This window comes from Rhinopithecus bieti, unplaced genomic scaffold, assembly GCF_001698545.2.
Source record: "Rhinopithecus bieti isolate Rb0 unplaced genomic scaffold, ASM169854v2 scaffold_6063, whole genome shotgun sequence".
NCBI classification, from domain to species: domain Eukaryota; kingdom Metazoa; phylum Chordata; class Mammalia; order Primates; family Cercopithecidae; genus Rhinopithecus; species Rhinopithecus bieti.
In genome coordinates this window covers 1506848-1525391 of record NW_016805186.1, presented here as the reverse complement: position 1 = coordinate 1525391, position 18544 = coordinate 1506848, and the positions used below count along the sequence as shown (strand labels likewise).

General features: G+C 43.4%; 1 protein-coding gene across 1 annotated transcript in view; it reads left to right on the top strand.

Moving 5' to 3' along the window:
• ERCC6L2 (ERCC excision repair 6 like 2) overlaps positions 1 to 15973 on the top strand; it is a 136830-nt gene extending 120857 nt beyond the window's left edge. Inside the window, 2 exon segments of the mRNA XM_017871507.1 lie at positions 4265 to 4446; positions 11824 to 15973. Coding sequence (XP_017726996.1) covers positions 4265 to 4446; positions 11824 to 12799 — 1158 coding nt within the window. The 3' untranslated portion in view covers positions 12800 to 15973.
• The last annotated feature ends 2571 nt before the right edge of the window (positions 15974 to 18544 follow it).

Here is an 18544-nt window from a genome sequence, read left to right as displayed (position 1 = left end):
ATGTAACTATTTTGTTTCACAGCCTTGTTTCAGTAAAATGTTAAAAGCTGCCTGCTAAAATGGAAATATGAAACTAGGTAGATTTTTAAAAATAAAAGATAGCTGTTGAGCCCATCTTAAATAAGAATGATTTTCCTGGCCAGGTGCGGTGGCTGACGCCTGTGATCCCAGCACTTTGGGAGGCTGAGGCAGGCAGATCACAAGGTCAGGAGATCGAGACCATCCTGGCTAACACAGTGAAACCCCGTCTCTACTAAAAATACAAAAAAATTAGCTGGGCGTGGTGGCGGGCGCCTGTAGTCCCAGCTACTCAGGAGGCTAAGGCAGGAGAATGGCGTGAACCCGGGAGGCGGAGCTTACAGTGAGCCGAGATCAGGAGACAGAGTGAGACTCAGTCTCAAAAAAAAAAAAAAAAAAAAAAAATTTCCTTTTATTATTACCTAAAAGAATCAGATTTTAAAATGTGGAATGTTTGGCAAATTTTAAAGATCCACGTGTCTAATAACTATGGTTGCAAAAACTGAATTTTCCTAAAGAAGTTACGAAACTGATTTAAGAAAACTGTATCTGTATACATGTGAGCTTTGCAATGCTACCAGGGTCAGAAAGACCCAGAGTAAACAAGTAAATAATTGACAATTGCCATTCCTTGGCATGATTTCTCTATGGCTTCAGAAATTCCAAAATATGAGAATGGAATTTTCTTGGTTGGCCCAGTTCCTTCTCTCTCTGCTTACTCCCTTTACCTTAATGTAAGCAATATCATCTCATCTCATAGTAATGAATCATTATTTCTTGGGGGTATGCTAGGATGATGAGTCTTTGTATTAGGAACTTTTAGTGTTCATTTTGTTTTGTGATGGAAAATAAATGCATGAAAGCTCTTTCAAACTTTAACAATTAACATTTTTCTTTCTATTAATGTTTTAAGATACAATTTTTTTCTTTTTTTTTTTGAGAAGGAGTCTCACTCTGTTGCCAGCTGGAGTGCAGTGATGTGATCTCGGCTCACTGCAACCTCTGACTCCCTGGCTATTCTCCTGCCTCAGCCTCCCGAGTAGCTGGGGTTACAGGCACTCACCACCACTCCCAGCCAGTTTTTGTATTTTTGGTAGAGATGGAGTTTCACCATGTTGGCCAGGATGGTCTCGATCTCCTGACCTCATGATCTGCCCGCCTTGGCCTCCCAAAGTGCTAGGATTACAGGCATGAGCCACTGCACCTGGCCCAGTTACAATTTTTTAAAATATATTTTTAAGGAAAGTACTTTTAACATTACTGATATAAAGCCCTGGTTCAACCTGACCACCTGGCATTTTGTGTTTGTCCATCTGAACCAAGTAGCTTTTGAAGATGTCAATTTTCCTTAGAAATGGTTCGTTACTAAAGAGCATACACTTGTTTTTGTCAGTTTCAATAAAATGAACCAGAATATAAGTTATAGAGGAAAATGTCTTATACAAAAAAGAAAAAAGATAAATATATCATATTTTTTTAAATGGCTTGTTACTTTTAAATCCCTTAAGGGTAGGGGGAATAATCTTTGTATATATAAATATCTTTGTGTCTCAAATGCATAGCATGTTGGCAGGAATGTAATAGGTGCTTAGTAAATACTTGTGGAATTAAAAGCCATTCCTTGCCCACATTCATTGAATGTATCACTGCTTCAATCCCATTGAACTTCTATTAAGAAGAAAAAAAAGACCAGGCACAGTGGCTCACTGTATAATCCCAACACTTTTGGGAGGTTGAGGCAGAAGGATTGCTTTTGAGCCCGGGGTCTTGCTGTGTTACCCATGCCAATCTGGGCAACATAGCAAGACCCTGTGTCTATAAAATGATACAAAAATTAGCTCGGCCTGTGGACTCATGCCTGCAGTCCCCACTACTCGGGAGGCTGAGGTGGGAGGATCACTTGAGCCCAGGAGTTTGAGACTGCAGGGAGCTATGGTTGCACCACTGCACTCCAGCCTGCACAAAAGAGCAAGACCCTGTCTCAGAAAAAAAAAAAAAAAAGTATATCAATAGCAAGAATCTAATGAATTCTAGTAGTCTTTGTATGTCTGAGAAGTTCTTACATGATAGTTTAACTGGGTATAGAATTCTAGGTTGACAGGTTTTTTTTTTTTTTTCTCTGCATGTTGAAGATACCCCTTTTTCTTTTGGTGGATAGGATTGTGATGTTAATGAGAAGCCTGATGTTAGTTTGGCTTTTGTTTGTTGGTTGGTTGGTTGGTTTTCCTGAGACATGGTCTGGCTCTGTCACCCAGGCTGGAATGCAGTGGCACGATCTTGGCTCACTGCAACTTCTGCCTCCTGGGCTCAAGCCATCCTGCCACTTCAGTCTCCAGAGTAGCTGGGACTACAGGGGCATGCCACCACAGCAAGCTAGTTTTTGTATTTTTTTGTAGAGAAAAGGTTTTGCCACATTGCCCAGGCTGGCCTTGAAATCCTGGGCTTAAAGCAATCTGTCCGCCTCAGCCTCCCAAAGTACTGGGATTACAAGTGTGAGCCACCGTGCCTGGCCTAATTTGGCATTTCTTTGTAGGATGTGTTATCCTCTTTCTCTGGTAGTTTTTAAGGTATGCCCTTTATCTGTGATATAACAAAATACAGATTTATTTTCATTTTTCCTACTAGGGATTCTTTCTCCTTTTTCAGTTTGAGGGATTCCTTTCTTTTACAGGTCTCTGGCATTATCTCTTCCATTTTCTCCGTTCTCTCCTTCTGGCATTTTAGAAACTTTGGTATGTCTTCTGTCTCTTAATTTCCCTATTTTTTTTAGTCTCTGCACTTCATTCTGAGTAATTTTATCCTTCCAATTTATCAACTGCAGTGAGCTGTGATCATGGCACTGCACTCCAGCCTGGGGGACAGAGTGAGACTCTGTCATGTGTTTATTTATTCATAAATGAGTATCTTTTCAGATTGCTTTATTATAGGTAATTCCTCAAATTTCAGTTCTTATAGTTGTTACATATGCTCAATTTCATGATATGGTAGGTTTTATATGTTGTTTGTAATTTTTGTCTGAACTCCTCCTGTTTTCATTGGAATCAAAAGCATTCTCTGGCTTTTGGCAGTCTTCCATGGTATATTTTTTATTCACCCCTGATTGAGATCTGTGGTTTTCGCTAGTTCTGGACAAATTGTTTATGTTGATTTTCAGCTTCAAGTTCCCATACCACCAGGTGGTACAAAATCACATTCCACACGTGGCACTGGCTGGGCATTCCTGTTTGTCGCTATTGATTCTTTCTATCTAGAGTAAGAAAGTGGCCTGCTTCTAGCCTGTGTCCCAGGTTTGGCTTTCCTGGCTTTAATTTGCAAATTTGACTCCTCATTCCTGTTTTGTGTTTCTTTGTTGTTTAGTGCAGGGAGTTAAACCGTTTCCATCTCCCCTCTCCACATGAGTGCTGTAGACTATAACTTAGGGACCGACCCTACTAGGGCTGCTGAGCTTCAGCTCCCGCTCACCACTGTGGGACTTCCTTGTTTGGGGCACCTCGACATTCTGCTTTCTTACTTTTGAGCTCCAATGTAATTTTGTTGTTGTTACTGTTAAATTGTATTTAGTATTTCTCTTTTTGGAATAGGATGAGGACTTTCTACCTATTCATACTGTATCATCTTGTCAGGAAAACTGGGACTATATATAAAGTTTATTTTTCTTGACTCACTGTCAGTAAAATTTATGTTAGGCAATTCATGGTCTCTGTAAAAGGATTATGATTCCATCTATAATTCAGCCAACTGTAGTTAGCATCTCAAAATCACTAAATATTCTTGCAACCCAGCAGAGGTTGAAATAAATGTAAGATTTATGGTTTCTTATTTATTTATTACATAAAGATTGCTATTTTTTACATTTATCCATTATATGAAATTAGACAACTGAAAGACTGCTTAATAATTTTGCAATTATTAAATTAGAAAATTTTAGATATCCCATGTTTATGCCATAGTGTATATAATCATTAATTTTTATCCTTCTTTGGTATAGTAGATATCAACATATGTATCAGTATACCCAAGTCTTGACAATGGAAATAACATGTTATTGCCACTACTTTTATATTTTAAAGGTATAAAATAATTTTTTCCTGTGTCATTTTCTTAAAGACCTAGGTTAACATCTTCTGACATTGATGTCAGTTGGAGAATGTGATTTACTTCATTATAAAGAGTGTGACATTCTCGTTATTTGACCAACAGTGACTATGTTTTCAGACATAGCTTTTGTTTCCTTTCTTTTTTTCAGACATATAAAGAAAAGGTGGATGCAAATACATTGCCACACACAAAGAAAGGCCAGCAACCGAGTGAAGGCAGCATTTCACTTCCTCTTTATATTTCACACCCTGTGAGCCAAAAGAAGAAAAACGTCTACCGTACAAACCAGACCACCTTCATAATTGGAGAAACACCAAAAGGCATCCGCAGGTGCATTGCCCCTGACAACACTAGACTTGAAGAATAATTCTGAAAAGAAATGTAGCTCGGTAGTAAAATATACAAATATTTGGATTATAACCATAACTGACATCTGAATATTTCAGAAAAATCTGAATTTCAAAAATAAATTGCATATGTTTTAGATGCTGTTAGAAGGCTAATCCCTGAATTGATTACCATAAAAAGGGAAGGCATGTTATACAAAGAAATGAAATAGTTAAGTGCACTTTATTCATTCAGTCAGTGAATATATTTTGAGCACCTAATATATGCCCAGGCATTGTGCTGAGTCTTGAATATACAGTGTAAAAAAGGACAGACGTAGAGCCTCCAGTACAGAGGAATGGGGCTGGCATCACACCATAAAGTTTTAAAAAGTAAACCTACAAATAATTATAAAATGGTGTGTTATAAGAAAAAAGAGAAAGAGTATAATAGAATGGGGAGGGGACATGGAACCACCTTTCTTTTGGGAAGTCAGGGAAGACTGTCTACACAGGTAGCGTTTGTGTTACGAGCTGAAGGATAACCATGCAAAGAACCAGAGTGGGAGCATCTCCAAGGAGGGAAGAGGTTTGGTGTGGTCAAGGAGCTGAGAGAAGACTGCTGACCTTAGTGCAGACTAAACCAAGCAGAGACTAGCATGAGATGGAGGGTAGAGACACAGGCGGGGCTGGAGCATGCCACCCCTTGGAGGCGACAGAAAGACTTTGGATTTTGTTCCAAGTGCAGTGGAAAACTGTTGAAGATTGGCACGATCTGATGTATCTTTTTGAAAGATGGTTCCAGCTTCCCTGTGGAAGAGGGCAGTATGAACAATGGTAGATGAGAAGGAACTCAGTGATGGGGGTTTGCACCAGAGTGGTTGCCATGAGGATAGAGCCAAGTGGATGAATTCAATTTGGTGATGGACTGGTTCGGGAAAGAGAGAGAACAAGATTACTTCTTTCTGTCTTGAGCAACACAGTGGAGGTACTGAATGGGGAAAACCAGAGAGAAACAAGTTCAGAGAGGAAAAAAAATCAAGAGTTCCCTTTTGCTCATATGAAATGTGACATTCTGTGGAAAGGTTCAATAGGCAATGTATGTATGAGCTACTTCTGGTTTGGGGATTACAGGTTTAAATTTGGGAGTCATCAGCATAGCGTTTATAAATGGTCTTCAGAACTGTGAGACTATGTGAGCAACCTAGGAACAGAGCACAGAGAGGAGGAGAGAAGCCCCAGGACACAGACTGGAGGCAGCAGTTCCTCCTGGAGGAGGTGTAAGAGGCACAGTGTCAGGTCCTGAAGTCCAGGAGTAGTGAGGGGTCTTAAAAGGAAGGAGTTCTTAACTTTATCAAACACCGCTGAGAACCGGAAGCAGATGAGGGGGACTGCCCACGGGAGGCAGTAGCAGAGCACTCAGCAGGCACCTTGGCAGGAGCAACCTGGGAAGCAGTGTGCAGGCCCTGGCGGGAGGTGGCAGGTGCTGTAAGTTTGGATGGAAGCGGTGGGCAAGCCCTGGTGGGAGGTGGCCAGCGCTGTAAGTTCAGATGGAAGCAGTGGGCAGGTGCCTGCTGGGGGGAGGTGGCCGGAGCTGTAAGTTTGAATGTAAAAAGTAGCAGCAGCCGGAGGGCACTGTGGGTCTTAGAGTTGAGATAGCAGAACCCGTTGTGTGTTGAGGGAAAAGACTTGTAGGAAAAAAAGAGATCATGTCAGAGAGGTGAAAACAGAAAGAGGGAGGGCCTGGAAGCAGTGGAGGGCAGTACCCAAACCACAGGCCATGGTCTGGCCTTTGAGAGGCATTGAAAGAGAAGGGGCAGATACAGGCACAGATGTGACATGTTCTCAGTGAATTGAGAACTGAAGCCCTAAGTTCAGAAAGAGAAAGATTTAGGGAGAGAGAAGTTAGGAACAAATCATTTATGAAGTAGGAAAGTAGGCTTAATGGGACTAGAATTTCTGGATGGCGTTAAGTTCCCATTTGAGAATAATTTCAGGAAAATCATCTGTCCAGTTTGCATATTTTATTCAGCAAGCTTCGGTTGCTCTGTTGCAGACACAAGTAGAGAGATGGCTGGGTCTGCCCAGGGGTTAGAATGGAGGGAGAGAGAAGCAAGGAAGCTGTAGAAGGTTTGTAAAGGAGTGATTATAAAGTTAAACCTAAGCTGGACAAGGGAGGCTGATGGATCGTGCAAAAGTGCAAGAGTCCGTGAATTTGAGGACTTGAGGTTACCAGCATATCCCCCAGCATTGCTGTTGTGGGTGATCATCAAGCAGCGGAGCTGGAGCCTGAGGTGACTAAGTCAGGGACTGGAGGTTGAGCTGTTGATGGTAATGACAATGGCAATTTATAAACTTGGGAGTAGGGGGCTAACATGGAGTTCAGATGAGTTTGGAGGTGAGCTAAAGAAAGTGGTGGGCCAGGTATTGATTGGGTGGGACATCCACATGGATATTGATGTTATCAAGAATGATGGCAGGAGATGGGGTGGGAAGCAAGATTAATTCAGAATCTTGAGAGTTTAGCTGCTAGCAGGAAGCAACGAAGGGGTCACTTAACATTAAGGAGAGAACAGTTTAGCTGGATGGCATAAATGTTCAAGAGGGGAGGGAGTTTTCTAAGAAAAGAATGGTCTGGAAACAGCAGTGTCTAGAAGCACTAACCCTGAGGTTGGAGAGCCATGAGATGCAAGAGCCTTGCCTTGCAAGGGCTACATGGGAAGAGGCAGTGTCATCACAGCACAGGACCATTCAGCATAGACGTAGAAGACTCGGGGGACTGTTGGTTCCGGGGATACCGAGGGATGGCTTGGAAGGATGAGGGATTGGATTAGATCAAGATGTACAGTAGGAGGAGATGAGAGGCCAGTGGTGATGGATGGCGGCAGTGAACAGGGATGGGAGGCGTGGTCGGACTGGCCCTGCTGGCTTCTGGGGGCAGTGGGAAATGTCTCTGGCTCTGTGGGTTCAAAATACTTCCTGCAGGGGTTTGGCGACTCCCAGGCAGCTAGTTCCTCAGCTGCCCAGGGAAGAGCTTGTCCCCTAGCTCTTTGGAGTGCTAGCGTGGCTTGTTGGAGTATGGCTCTCCATACTGTAGTATGGCTCTCCATACATGTCTGTAGTTGCACAGAAAGGTGAACACCTCCCACACTGCCGCACAGCGTACCTCCCCACAGACAGACCAGCAACAAGGATTTTTGCGGAGTGTGCCTTTTCACTTTGGGCAAATATTTTGCCAGGGGGCTGGCCATATACCTTTTTCCCCCTAAGTTTGCATGCGTTCTCTGTTCTCGATTGCCTCCAAGAGCCGTGTTAGGACACTGGTTTATTCTGTTCTGGGCTTCAACGTAGCTGCAACTTTAATCTCTTCCCTCGATACATTGTATGCTGCTTACTCGATATATGGTATGCTGCTTATAGTCCTTCTTCATCTTCTTTGCTCATCAGTGCCTTCTCAAGAGGTGGTTTGGAAACTGCCTCTTCAGCATCATGATGAGTAAGTTTGGAGGGGCTCCTTTGTTGACTGGCAGTCTCTGAAGGAAGTATCTAGCTTTCTTTTCCATGCATTTGCAACCTTACAGAGAGTAGGGTACTTTGCAGGTGCTAATTCTTTATGCCCTCTGAGTCAAAAGACTAAGAAATGGAAAGAGTTCTTCCTCATGTTTCTCAGTGAGTCGTCCTTCAATGCTCATGAATTTCATTATGTCACAACCTGTACCAGGGAGCAGTGAGGCATGATTGAATCCTTCCTCAGTGAAACTTCACATTGTGACATATGAGATCATTTCAGAAAAGGTTGCGATGAGCTTACACCGACTTATGAAGGCTCAGTCAGTGACCCCAAGGTTAGGGTTGGCACCAGGTTGAAAGAGTAATCGTGTTACCTTGATGTCAGGGCCCTTGCTAGCTAGTCATGCTGCGGCTTCGTTGAAGTCACTGCTGGGTTGAGTTCGACGGAGGTCGTGGTGCCTCCTGGCTTGACGGCTGAGAGGAGGGCACTGAGTCTTTTGCTTATCTGCTGCATCGGGTTACAGCTGGGTTTGCACACAGCATGATAGATGAGCAAGAAAGCAGCCTTCACAACCTTGCACTTGGTGGTAACATTACCCATGTTTTTCCAGTCAGGCATGCACCATGGTGCTGTTTTTATTTTGCCTTTCTCTCCAGCAATTGATCTGTCCGGCCTGATGAAATCCTTCAGCTCCAGCACCAGATCAAACATTGTAATCAGCATTGTGAAAGTGACTGATACAGCACCCGCTATGTGGGGAGTTTGCTTTTGGAATGGGCACGATGCCACACAGCATGCTGCATACGCATCTTGAGCTGTGGGCAGAGCAATGACAGACTCGTCAGCTTCGCTGAGTTCTAGTGGCATGTTCAAGTGTTTCAATCACTACGTGCCTTATTGGCTTTGGTTACCAGTTAGGGATGTAGAATTAAAACTGTCCAACCATGTACATTTTACCACCCTCTTTTCCATTAACTGTCCTAGTCAATAGAATCAAGACTGCACCTTCCTCCACTGCGGTCACGTGATCATCTGAATGTTCAGTCCTACCTTCCCTTCCGGAAGCTTAGGCAGACAGAAGATGAATTTAGCTGTGTTCCACCTCCCTTCCTCCAGAAAGGGAGAATTTTGAATTGTATCCGTGATCCAGTACTGCTTTTGATAACACTTGCTGAAAGAGACATATCTTTGGTTTCTTTTTTCCCCCTTTCACTAAATGGGTTATGGAAGTCTACTCTAGTTAACTAATTTTTCTTCACAAAGTGGCTGGCGTATGCCACCTGGTTGTACCCTGCAGTTCCTTACATTCTTAGAGAAAATTCTGAAGGCCCAGAGTTAGGAAAGCCAGTTAGAAGGCAAAAATAAAATGAATAATAATTATAGCTTATCCTGTGAGCAACAACCATGTGGCACAGTGAACTTGCAGACTACTCAGATAAAATGAGGTTAGAAGCAGCTCTCCTCCCAGAGGCGACAGCTCACAGGGTCGCCGGTGAGGTCGCGGTTTCAGCACAGCAGAGGTGAAGTTACTCTGGCAGTAGCTGAGACACCACCAAGCCTTAGATAAATAAAAGACATCAGCTTGTAACCTTGCCAATCACTTAATCTTTACAAGCACAAATGTTTACTAGAAGGGCCATGAAAATGGATTTGAAGATGATTAATAAACAGAATAATATCTCACTATTTCATGTGAAGTGAAAACTGGAACCTCTTAAGAATATGCTTGTTACTTTCCAACAAGAACATTGGCAATTTCCAGGACAGAAATTTGGAGTCATGTATATGTGTTATTAAATATTCTGTTGGAGATGGAAGTGGCTTTTGATAAAGCATGTATAGTATCCAGATTTGGGCAAGTTAACAAGATAGTGTAGTGAGGACTAGAAGCCATGGGCCCATCTGAAGCCACAAACGAAAGTTGTGAGTGTGCTTTATGGTCTACCACTAACAGCAAAGGAAACACAAACTATATATCCTGGTCTGCGTGGCAAAAATAAAAGTGGCATTGAAGCTCCTACTTACATACATTAAAAGTAACTTTTTTTAATGCTAAGGATTCTCTCTCTGTTGCGCATAAGATAAAATTCAAACTTCTGAACTTGGCCTACAGACCCCTCTGATTTTAGCCTCTTCCTTGCAGTTTCTCCTGCCACTCTTTGAACCAGGTCATCTTGGACCTGAGACTGTACATGCGCCCTCTCCCCCAGGAGACTTCTCACTCATCATTACCTGACCGGCTTACCTACCCACCTTGCCCACCACCAGTCACTGACCCAGGTTCCCTTTCTATGAATGCCAGTGGTGCCCCACATTTACATCATGGTAAATTTACATTATGGGTTTATCACTCTAGACTAGTTTGATTTTCATGCATTCGTCTACCCCAAGTAAACTATAAACTCCTTGAAGATAGAAACCGGAGTCTTATTTGCTGTTACATAGTTCCTGCTATAGTGCTTAGCACATAACAGACGCTATAAATATTTGTTGAGTGAATAAAGGAATTTTTTAAGGAACTATGGTATAAAATATAATTTCTAAAACTTTAGGACTTTTAATCATGGGCTGCTCCACTCACCATCTATGACTTTTGTTCAAAGGAGTATTTATAAACATTGAGCTGTTTATCTCTTGGCCCAAACTCATCATCAGCAAAGCAATACCCACTGTCTTAGTCTGCTTGGATTGTAATAACAAAATACTATAGACTGGGTGGCCTAAACAACAGAAATTCATTTCCACAGTTCTGGAGGCTGGATGGCCAACAATAAGAAGTTAGCTGATTCAGTTTCTGGTGAGGGCCCTCTTCCTGGCTGGCAGGTGGCCACCATCTCCCTGTGTCCTCACATGGCAGAGAGGAAGAGGCAGAAGAGAAAGAAACTGTGTGGGTTCTCGGCATCTCTTCTAAGGACACTAATCCTGTTGGATCAGGGTCCCACCCTTAGGACCTCATTCAACCTTAATTACCTCCTAAAGGCGCTAACTCCAAATACTGTTATGTCCTGGGTTAGGGGGCTTCAGCAGGATTTGGGGGAGGGGCACAGTTCAGTCCACAGCACCCTCATTTAGGGAAGGGAGCAGGGCTCATTGCCCAGGTCCCTAAGTCCTTCTGCCTCTGTCTTACCAGGGTTCTTGAAGGCCCATTTCCTCATACATGTATACAACCGCTTTCATTAGTATCTTACACTAAGAATACAACACACTTCTTCTAATAGCATCTCACTTCTTAGCTTAGGTGTCCATACCAGCTGGGGAAAAAATAATCTGGGTTTATCAGTTTAGAACTTTCCTTTGGGCTCATCAAAAAGTCTTATGCGATTTCTATATTGTATTTGTAGAAGAAGGGGAAAAGGAGAGGGAAGGGAAAAAAACAAATGTCTTTCTTAATTTTTCAGAATTTGCTCTTTTCATTAAGATTCTTCTTTGACAACTTTATTTCATGGGACTTGGATAAAATATAGATTTTCAAGTACAGATTCTGTAAATCATGATCCTCATGTCAGTCATAAATCATTGGCTCACTGGAGGAGTAGCATGCTGGGCCTCCATAATTCCCAGGAAATACCTAATATAATAGCATAAATCAAAATAACTTACAAAGTGGTGATTTTGTGAGCTCAAATACTTTTCTCAGTAGCATCAGGGAAGAGGCCTCATTCTACTAGGATAAAATGCATTTTCATTATGGAATTCAGCAGACATGCTAAAGGAACAAGATTACCTTCCTTGGCCTCTACATTTCCTGTTAGTGGTGATGAGTTATTTCAAAATCAAATGTAATGAAAATAACCACTAGTTTTGTTCATTTAATCTTTAGAAAACAATTTTAATGAAAATAACCACTAGTTTTGTTCATTTAATCTTTAGAAAACAATTTGAAGAAATGGCCTCTTATTTTAACTCGTCTTCTGTAAACGAATTTGCTAAACATATAACCAATGCCACATCAGAAGAACGACAGAAAATGCTAAGAGACTTTCATGCTTCTCGATATCCAGAGGTAAAAGAATTTCTTGTGGATTCTGCATCAGAATTCAACAATTCTTCCTTTGAGAAAGGAGAGTGCACCAGAAAGAAATCCGAAAAAAGAGGCTCTCTTACAAAAGCAAGGCTGCCAGATTCTGAAACTTTGTCATTTCAAGATTCTACCAACAAAATTTCTCAAGTTTGCAGCCTAAAAACATACAAAAGAAAATCAGTTAAGTTTCAGAATCATAGTTCCTGTAGAGAAGAGGTGTATTCTAATGATGCAGAAACTAAGCAATCACCTGTTAGTTCTACTCAAGAGATTGACAGTGGGAAAACCAGCCAAGCATCCAAAGATACTGTGACATCCCGTTCTCAGAACAGTGAGTCTGAAACACATGAGAGAAGGTTAGAAAATACCATGAAAGACAAACGGGACCTCACAAGAATGGGCATTTCAAGAAAAGAACCCCTTCTGAAATTGGAAAACAAAAAGATAGAAAATCCAGTGCTGGAAAATTCTTCTGTGATAAACTTACTTGGTGATACCTCTATTCTTGACGACCTTTTTAGAAGTCATGGGAGCAGTCCCACGCAACTGCCAAAGAAAGTTCTTTCAGGGCCCGTGGAAAAAGCAAAACAGAGACCAAAAGATTTCTGGGACATTTTGAATGAGCAGAATGATGAGAGTCTTAACAAACTCACAGACTTGGCAGTAATAGAGACTCTGTGTGAAAAAGCACCTCTAGCAGCACCCTCCAAAAGGAGAGAAGAGCCAGCAACTCCTCTTTGGAAATCAAATGAGAAATTTTTATGGAAGAAATTTAACTCAAGTAGTACAGATGAAAACACAACCAATACACAGAGTACTACATAAGTATATAAATGAATTACTGCACCAGTGAACTGCTGCCATCACTGTTTACAGCACTGGATTCCACACTGATTCTATTATCTTGAACACAGTTGTTGACATATATTTTTATTAAATTATTGCTTTAGGATTTTTTAAAGTCTGAAGTATTATCATGGATCTGTTTTCTTGATATTTGATTTGATCTTTCAAGAATATGATTGTATTTATAGTATAAACCTCTGTTATGAATTAGAAAAGATCCTAGGTTTGTTAGTAGGAGACCTGGGACATCTTTCTTACTGTATTGCGTAATGATGTGACACTTGCCCTGGTGAGCATTGTTTCCCAGTATGAAAGATGAAGGGTCTGAGCCAAAACAGCGCGAGTGTCCTTCCAGTTTAAAAAGCTTTGCTTTGCTCTCCTGATGGCTCATAGGCTGAATCATGTCCGCCCTCAAATCACGTGTACACCAATGTGTTTCTTTTTTACTAGCACTTGAGAAAGTTATTAAGTATTTTCTTTTTCCCTGGGTATCATGTTCTATTATTATTTTAGAAAAAAGTCATAACTAGTACTGAATATATGGTATATATGATATTAAAATGATAATTTTGCAACAGCTCAAAGTTAAAAGGTTAATGTTACTCACTTTGCTATGTGAGCTGTGATTACTACCATTAGCCACAGACACCAGTGCCTCAACTTTTTATGTACCTATTGTGATTTAATCAATGTAAATAAAGGTTTGTATAGTATTTTTGAAGTTAAGTATGAAGAAATGAATCAACTTTTTATTTTGTTAGAAACTATTACATTTTGAGTGTAATTTATATGGTTTACAACAAAATGAATGCGCTCATTGTTGAATTCATATGTATTTAGAAGCCTTTACTCAGCCCCTGTGTTCTGTGCTAGGGGCTTGAGCTGTACAGATAAGGCAGAGCTACAGGTGAATGAAAGGTAATCATGTCAGTGAAAAATCATGGTGGAAAGCCCCTGCTATCTTGTGTGCACGCTGTAGGCAGGACCTGAACTGCCTCCGCTGCAGGTTCAGATGCACCGCTGCAGCTGTCCTTCAGTCAGTTCACAGGGCTGCGAGAGGACACATCCATCCAGAAAACGGCCTGAGCCCGGAACTGGCTGTGCTAGAGAGCCCTGCTACCGAGCTGAGGAGAGAGGGCTTCCGTGTACCCAGGATGTAGAGTCATTGCTCAGAAGTGAACAAAAAATCAAAAACCAAAGTCTTCTCAAGGGACTGATCGGCCATGTGCGCTCTTCTTTAGAGCAATGTTCCCTTAAAGCCCTGAAAACACCTCTTCAAGGAAATAAACAACATCTGCAAATGGTGCAGCTGCCCCTAAGTATTCAAGGCAAAGAAGCCTTAGTTTGCAGAGATGATGATGAACTTTTCATTCGTCCACAGAAAAGGAGGACGCCACAGGAAATACACGGCTATTTTCTAATTAAAGTTCAATGTGTACACTTTTTAAATTCTGAAGTTATCCTTCCTTTATGATATCAAAATAACGCTCTTTTATGAAATGATGGTAGATCATAGCTTTTAGTCTTTTTCATTGTACCTACATAAAAGTTGGCAGTCATGTCGGTCCCAGAAGTTTTGACACCTACTGGTCTATAAAATCCAAAGGAATGGGGATCACTGCCTGCCTGAACGGTTTTTTGTTTTTTTGTGTTTTTGGCATGTGAAGGATTTTTATGTCACAAATCCAGCTAACAGTGGGTCTAGGATCCAGGCCTCACAAGGATGTTACTGAACCTGCCCGCCCCAGTGACAGGCCCGCACCTTCAGAGAACGAGTGCCCATCACTGTCTAGGCTCAGTGCAGACTTGTTTCTGGTTTCACCTCCACCAGAGACTGCACACCATCTTCTTTCTGCCCAGTGCTTCTGGGAAGCCTTACTGGGATGGTTCATCAGCCACTTTGCTGTGGATGATAGCCCCTGTACACTGTGGCATGTACGGCTGGCTCCACTTGGTGTTTGTTGCAGGAGGGAAGAACATCTCACTTTTGCTTGGCTAAAGGGCCACCCCAGGAGGGCTGTTTTGCCTCGTAGGGTCTTGCAGGGTTTCACTAGGAAAACAGTGCATCTGGTAGTTACTCTCTGCCCCTAGGAGGAAAGACAGATTCGCCCTTCCTTCCCAGGTCCCAGGCTGTGTGGTTCCCAGCTCCAAGGTAGCAAGTCAGCACCTCCGCAGAGGCTTTTAAGCATGCAGATGTCCAGGGTCCTTGTCAAAAGACTCTGACTCAAGGAGTCTAGGGCTCAGCACAGGCACCCTTTTTGTTTTTGCACTTTCACAGGAATTCTGATGTGCCAGCGACTGTCTGAGGCTTGTCCCTGGGCGGGACTCACCTGCCTGACCTTCTCTCTCTCTGGGACGCAGTATTTCCAGAGAGGTGCTTCCGTTGCCCCACCACGACTTCCAGCGCCCTCCATGTCCACACGCAGCTGAGCTCGTGATGGAGCACACCGTGTGCTTTGTGTTGTTACATTCGTATCAAAATGTCCACACATATCTGAACATCTGTGTTCACAGTGGCATTATTCACAATAGCTAAAACATGAAGAAAGCATTCCAAGTGCCTATCAATAAATAAGCAAAATATTATACACACACATGGGAATATTATTCAGCCTTGAAAGGAGATTCAGACACATGCTACAACATAGATGAATCTTGAGGATGGTGTGCAAAGAGAAATAAACCAGACACAGAAGGACAAATACTGTTATCATTCCACTTATATGAAGTACCTAGATTGGTCAAATTCTTAGAGACAAAGTAGAATGGTGGTTGCCAGACACTGGAGGGAGGGGAGAAGGGAGTCATTAATGGGTATAGAGTTTGTGTTTTACAGGATGAAAAGTGGTCTGAAGATGGATGGTCGTGATGGTTGCACAGCAATGTGAATTTAATGACACTGAAGTATACACTTAAAAGTCATTAAAATGCTAAATTTTATATGTATTTTACCACAATTTTAAAAATGGAAAAAAAGTATGACCAAAAGCAACACCTGTCCAAAATGTGTGTTATATGCCAAATTTTGACATACGTGAGATCGCTGACTGTATTTTACTTATAAATTTGAAATTAATACGGTTTTTACATTGACACTCCATATAGGCCATTATTTTGAAAAAACATTTTCCTTATTAAAAGATTGGGAAAAAATTCACACATAGCATTGTTTTTCTTTTTTTGTAAGACAGGGTCTCACTCTGTCACCTAGGCTAGAGTGCAGTGGCGCGATCATAGCTCTCTGCAGCCTGGACCTCCCAGGCTCAAGGGATCCTCCCACCTCAGCCTCCCAAGTAGCTGGGATCACAGACATGCACCACCCTGCCCGGCTAATTTTTGCATTTTTTTGTAGAGACGGTTTCGCCACGTTGCCCAGGCTGGTCTCGAACTTCCGGGCTCAAGCAATCTGCCTGCCTTTGCCTGCATTGTTTTTCTATTATACTTAATGTATTTTGTTTGCTTTGCTGCAGGTTAAACTATGATGGTTATATTTATTGCCTGAGTTTCCATTAAGACCAATCTTAATCATACCAATATGATACCTGTCATGAATGGAGATAATGCTCATCTGATATTCTTGGTTTTTTACTGCTGTGTTTTGTAGCTAAGAATCAAGAATGCTTTCTACAGGTGTCTTTTTTTGTTAGCTAAATAGGCCTCACAGTCTCATTGAAAGAAATAACTAAAACTCACTTTATATTGTTTCAGTTTATCTGGCAGGGGGAAAGATGCATGCAGCTCTGAATTTCTAATACGTCTCTAAGGAAACTCGTGAGTTGTCTTGTCAGACTAAAATATCAATTATTGACCTCCATACTTTTGGATTGTCTTAATTTTTTTGTAAAGTGGGACATGTTTCTGAACTGAAAGAAACTTCAAAAGAAGCCCATAATAGCTAATTCGTATTTTTCCTTCTTTCCTAAAACTATTATAAAAGCATTCATAGGAACAAAACAATTATTTTTCAAAATACAAATGCCAGAATGCACCATATGAGAATCCCCCAGCCCCGTCTGCTTGCTTGCCTCCCAGCACCCTCATTCTGCTCCAGTGTTCAGCTTTCTCTTCCTCTCCTTCCACCACTCACTGCCCTCTCTTCCCACTGCCAGTACCTAAGTGGCCTTCCTTCACCCATGCCTGGCAAAGCCCCAGGTTCCTTCCATGTCACACCTGACTCCAGAATTGACACCTCCCTCTCTCAGCTTCATGCTCACCATGGAGCCTCAATGACCTGCCCACCATTCCCTCAGGCAGCACTTCCACTGTCCCAGGACCCCATCACACCTTCACCCTGCTGGGACCTCCGAACTCCCTCAGCTTCCCCTGCTCCACATGGTGGTGGTTTCAGTCCGTTCTCACGCTGCTATGAAGAAATACCCGAGAAATACCAGGGTTAATTTATAAAGCAGTTTAACTGGCTCACAGTCCTGCATGGCTGGGGAGGCCTCAGGAAGCTTGCAATCACGGAGGCCGTTCACCTGAAGGGGGAAGAAGGGCACCTTCCTCACAGGGTGGCAGGAGAGAGAGGAAGGGGGTGGGGGAAGCCCCTTATAAAACCATCAGATCGGCTCACGCCTGTAATCCCAGCCCTTTGGGAGGCCGAGGCAGGCAGATCACGAGGTCAGGAGTTCGAGACCAGCCTAACCAATATGGTGAAACCCCGTCTTTACTAAAAATACAAAAAAAAAACTTAGCCGGGCGTGACGGCGCGCGCCTGTAGTCCCAGCTACTCGGGAGGCTGAGGCAGAGGTTGCAGTGAGCCGAGATCGCGCCACTGCACTCCAGCCTGAGTGACAGATACTCCGTCAAAAAAAAAAAAAAAAAAAACTCGTGAAAACTCACTGTCACGAGATCAGCGTGCGGGGAAACCACCTCCATGATTCAATTACCTCTACCTTGTCCCGCCCGTGACACGTGGGGATTATTAAAATTCAAGGTGAGATTTGGGTGGGGACACACAGCCAAACCGTATCGGGGGACAGGCCTTCAGCAGGTGGATAAGACGGGAGGAGTTCTGAAATACACAGCCAGGATGCTCCAGAGGCCACATCAGGCAGGTCATCCCAAGGACAGCAGTGAATTCACTGACATGCCAGCCAAGGGCAAACCCACTTGGCCCCGCGGAGCCCAGGCAGGGGCGCCGCTCACCCCCTGAAACGCCCTCAAAGACCCCTTAGGGCACCGCCAAATGCTGGGACATGTTGGGGTGGACAAGCAGGTGTCAGGGAGCTTAGAAGTCCCCTAGGTGGGCGCTGAGGGACAAGACCCGCGGAGGAAGGCGGCCGCGGATGATGGAATGCCCGCCCTCCCAGGGACGGGAACCAGGGAGGCTTCCGCAGCCCAAAAGGAGAAACGCGCTCGGCGCTGGAGTCCTCAGAAAAGGCCACTTCCAAACTGCGGGATGGGGAGTGGCCGGGCCTGAAAGAAGGGGAGGCAGATCACCCTGCTCCAGCGTCCCGTGGCCGGTAAAACCCCAGAGCAGCAGGAACGTGGGCCGTGGGCGCGGAGGTTCCCGGTGTGGCTCGGCCGGGCATGGACAGGTCACCCGCCCCCAGGACGCGCGGGCCGGGAGCGGGGAGAGGGCGGAGGGGCGGCGCGCCGGGCCCCGTCGGGCTGTGGGACCGAAAGTCCTGCGTGTCGGGGGCTGGCAGCGCAGCCCCGGGGGCACCGCCTGCGCCGGGCACAGGAGCCGTCCGGCCCCTCGCGCCCGTGACTCTCAGGCGT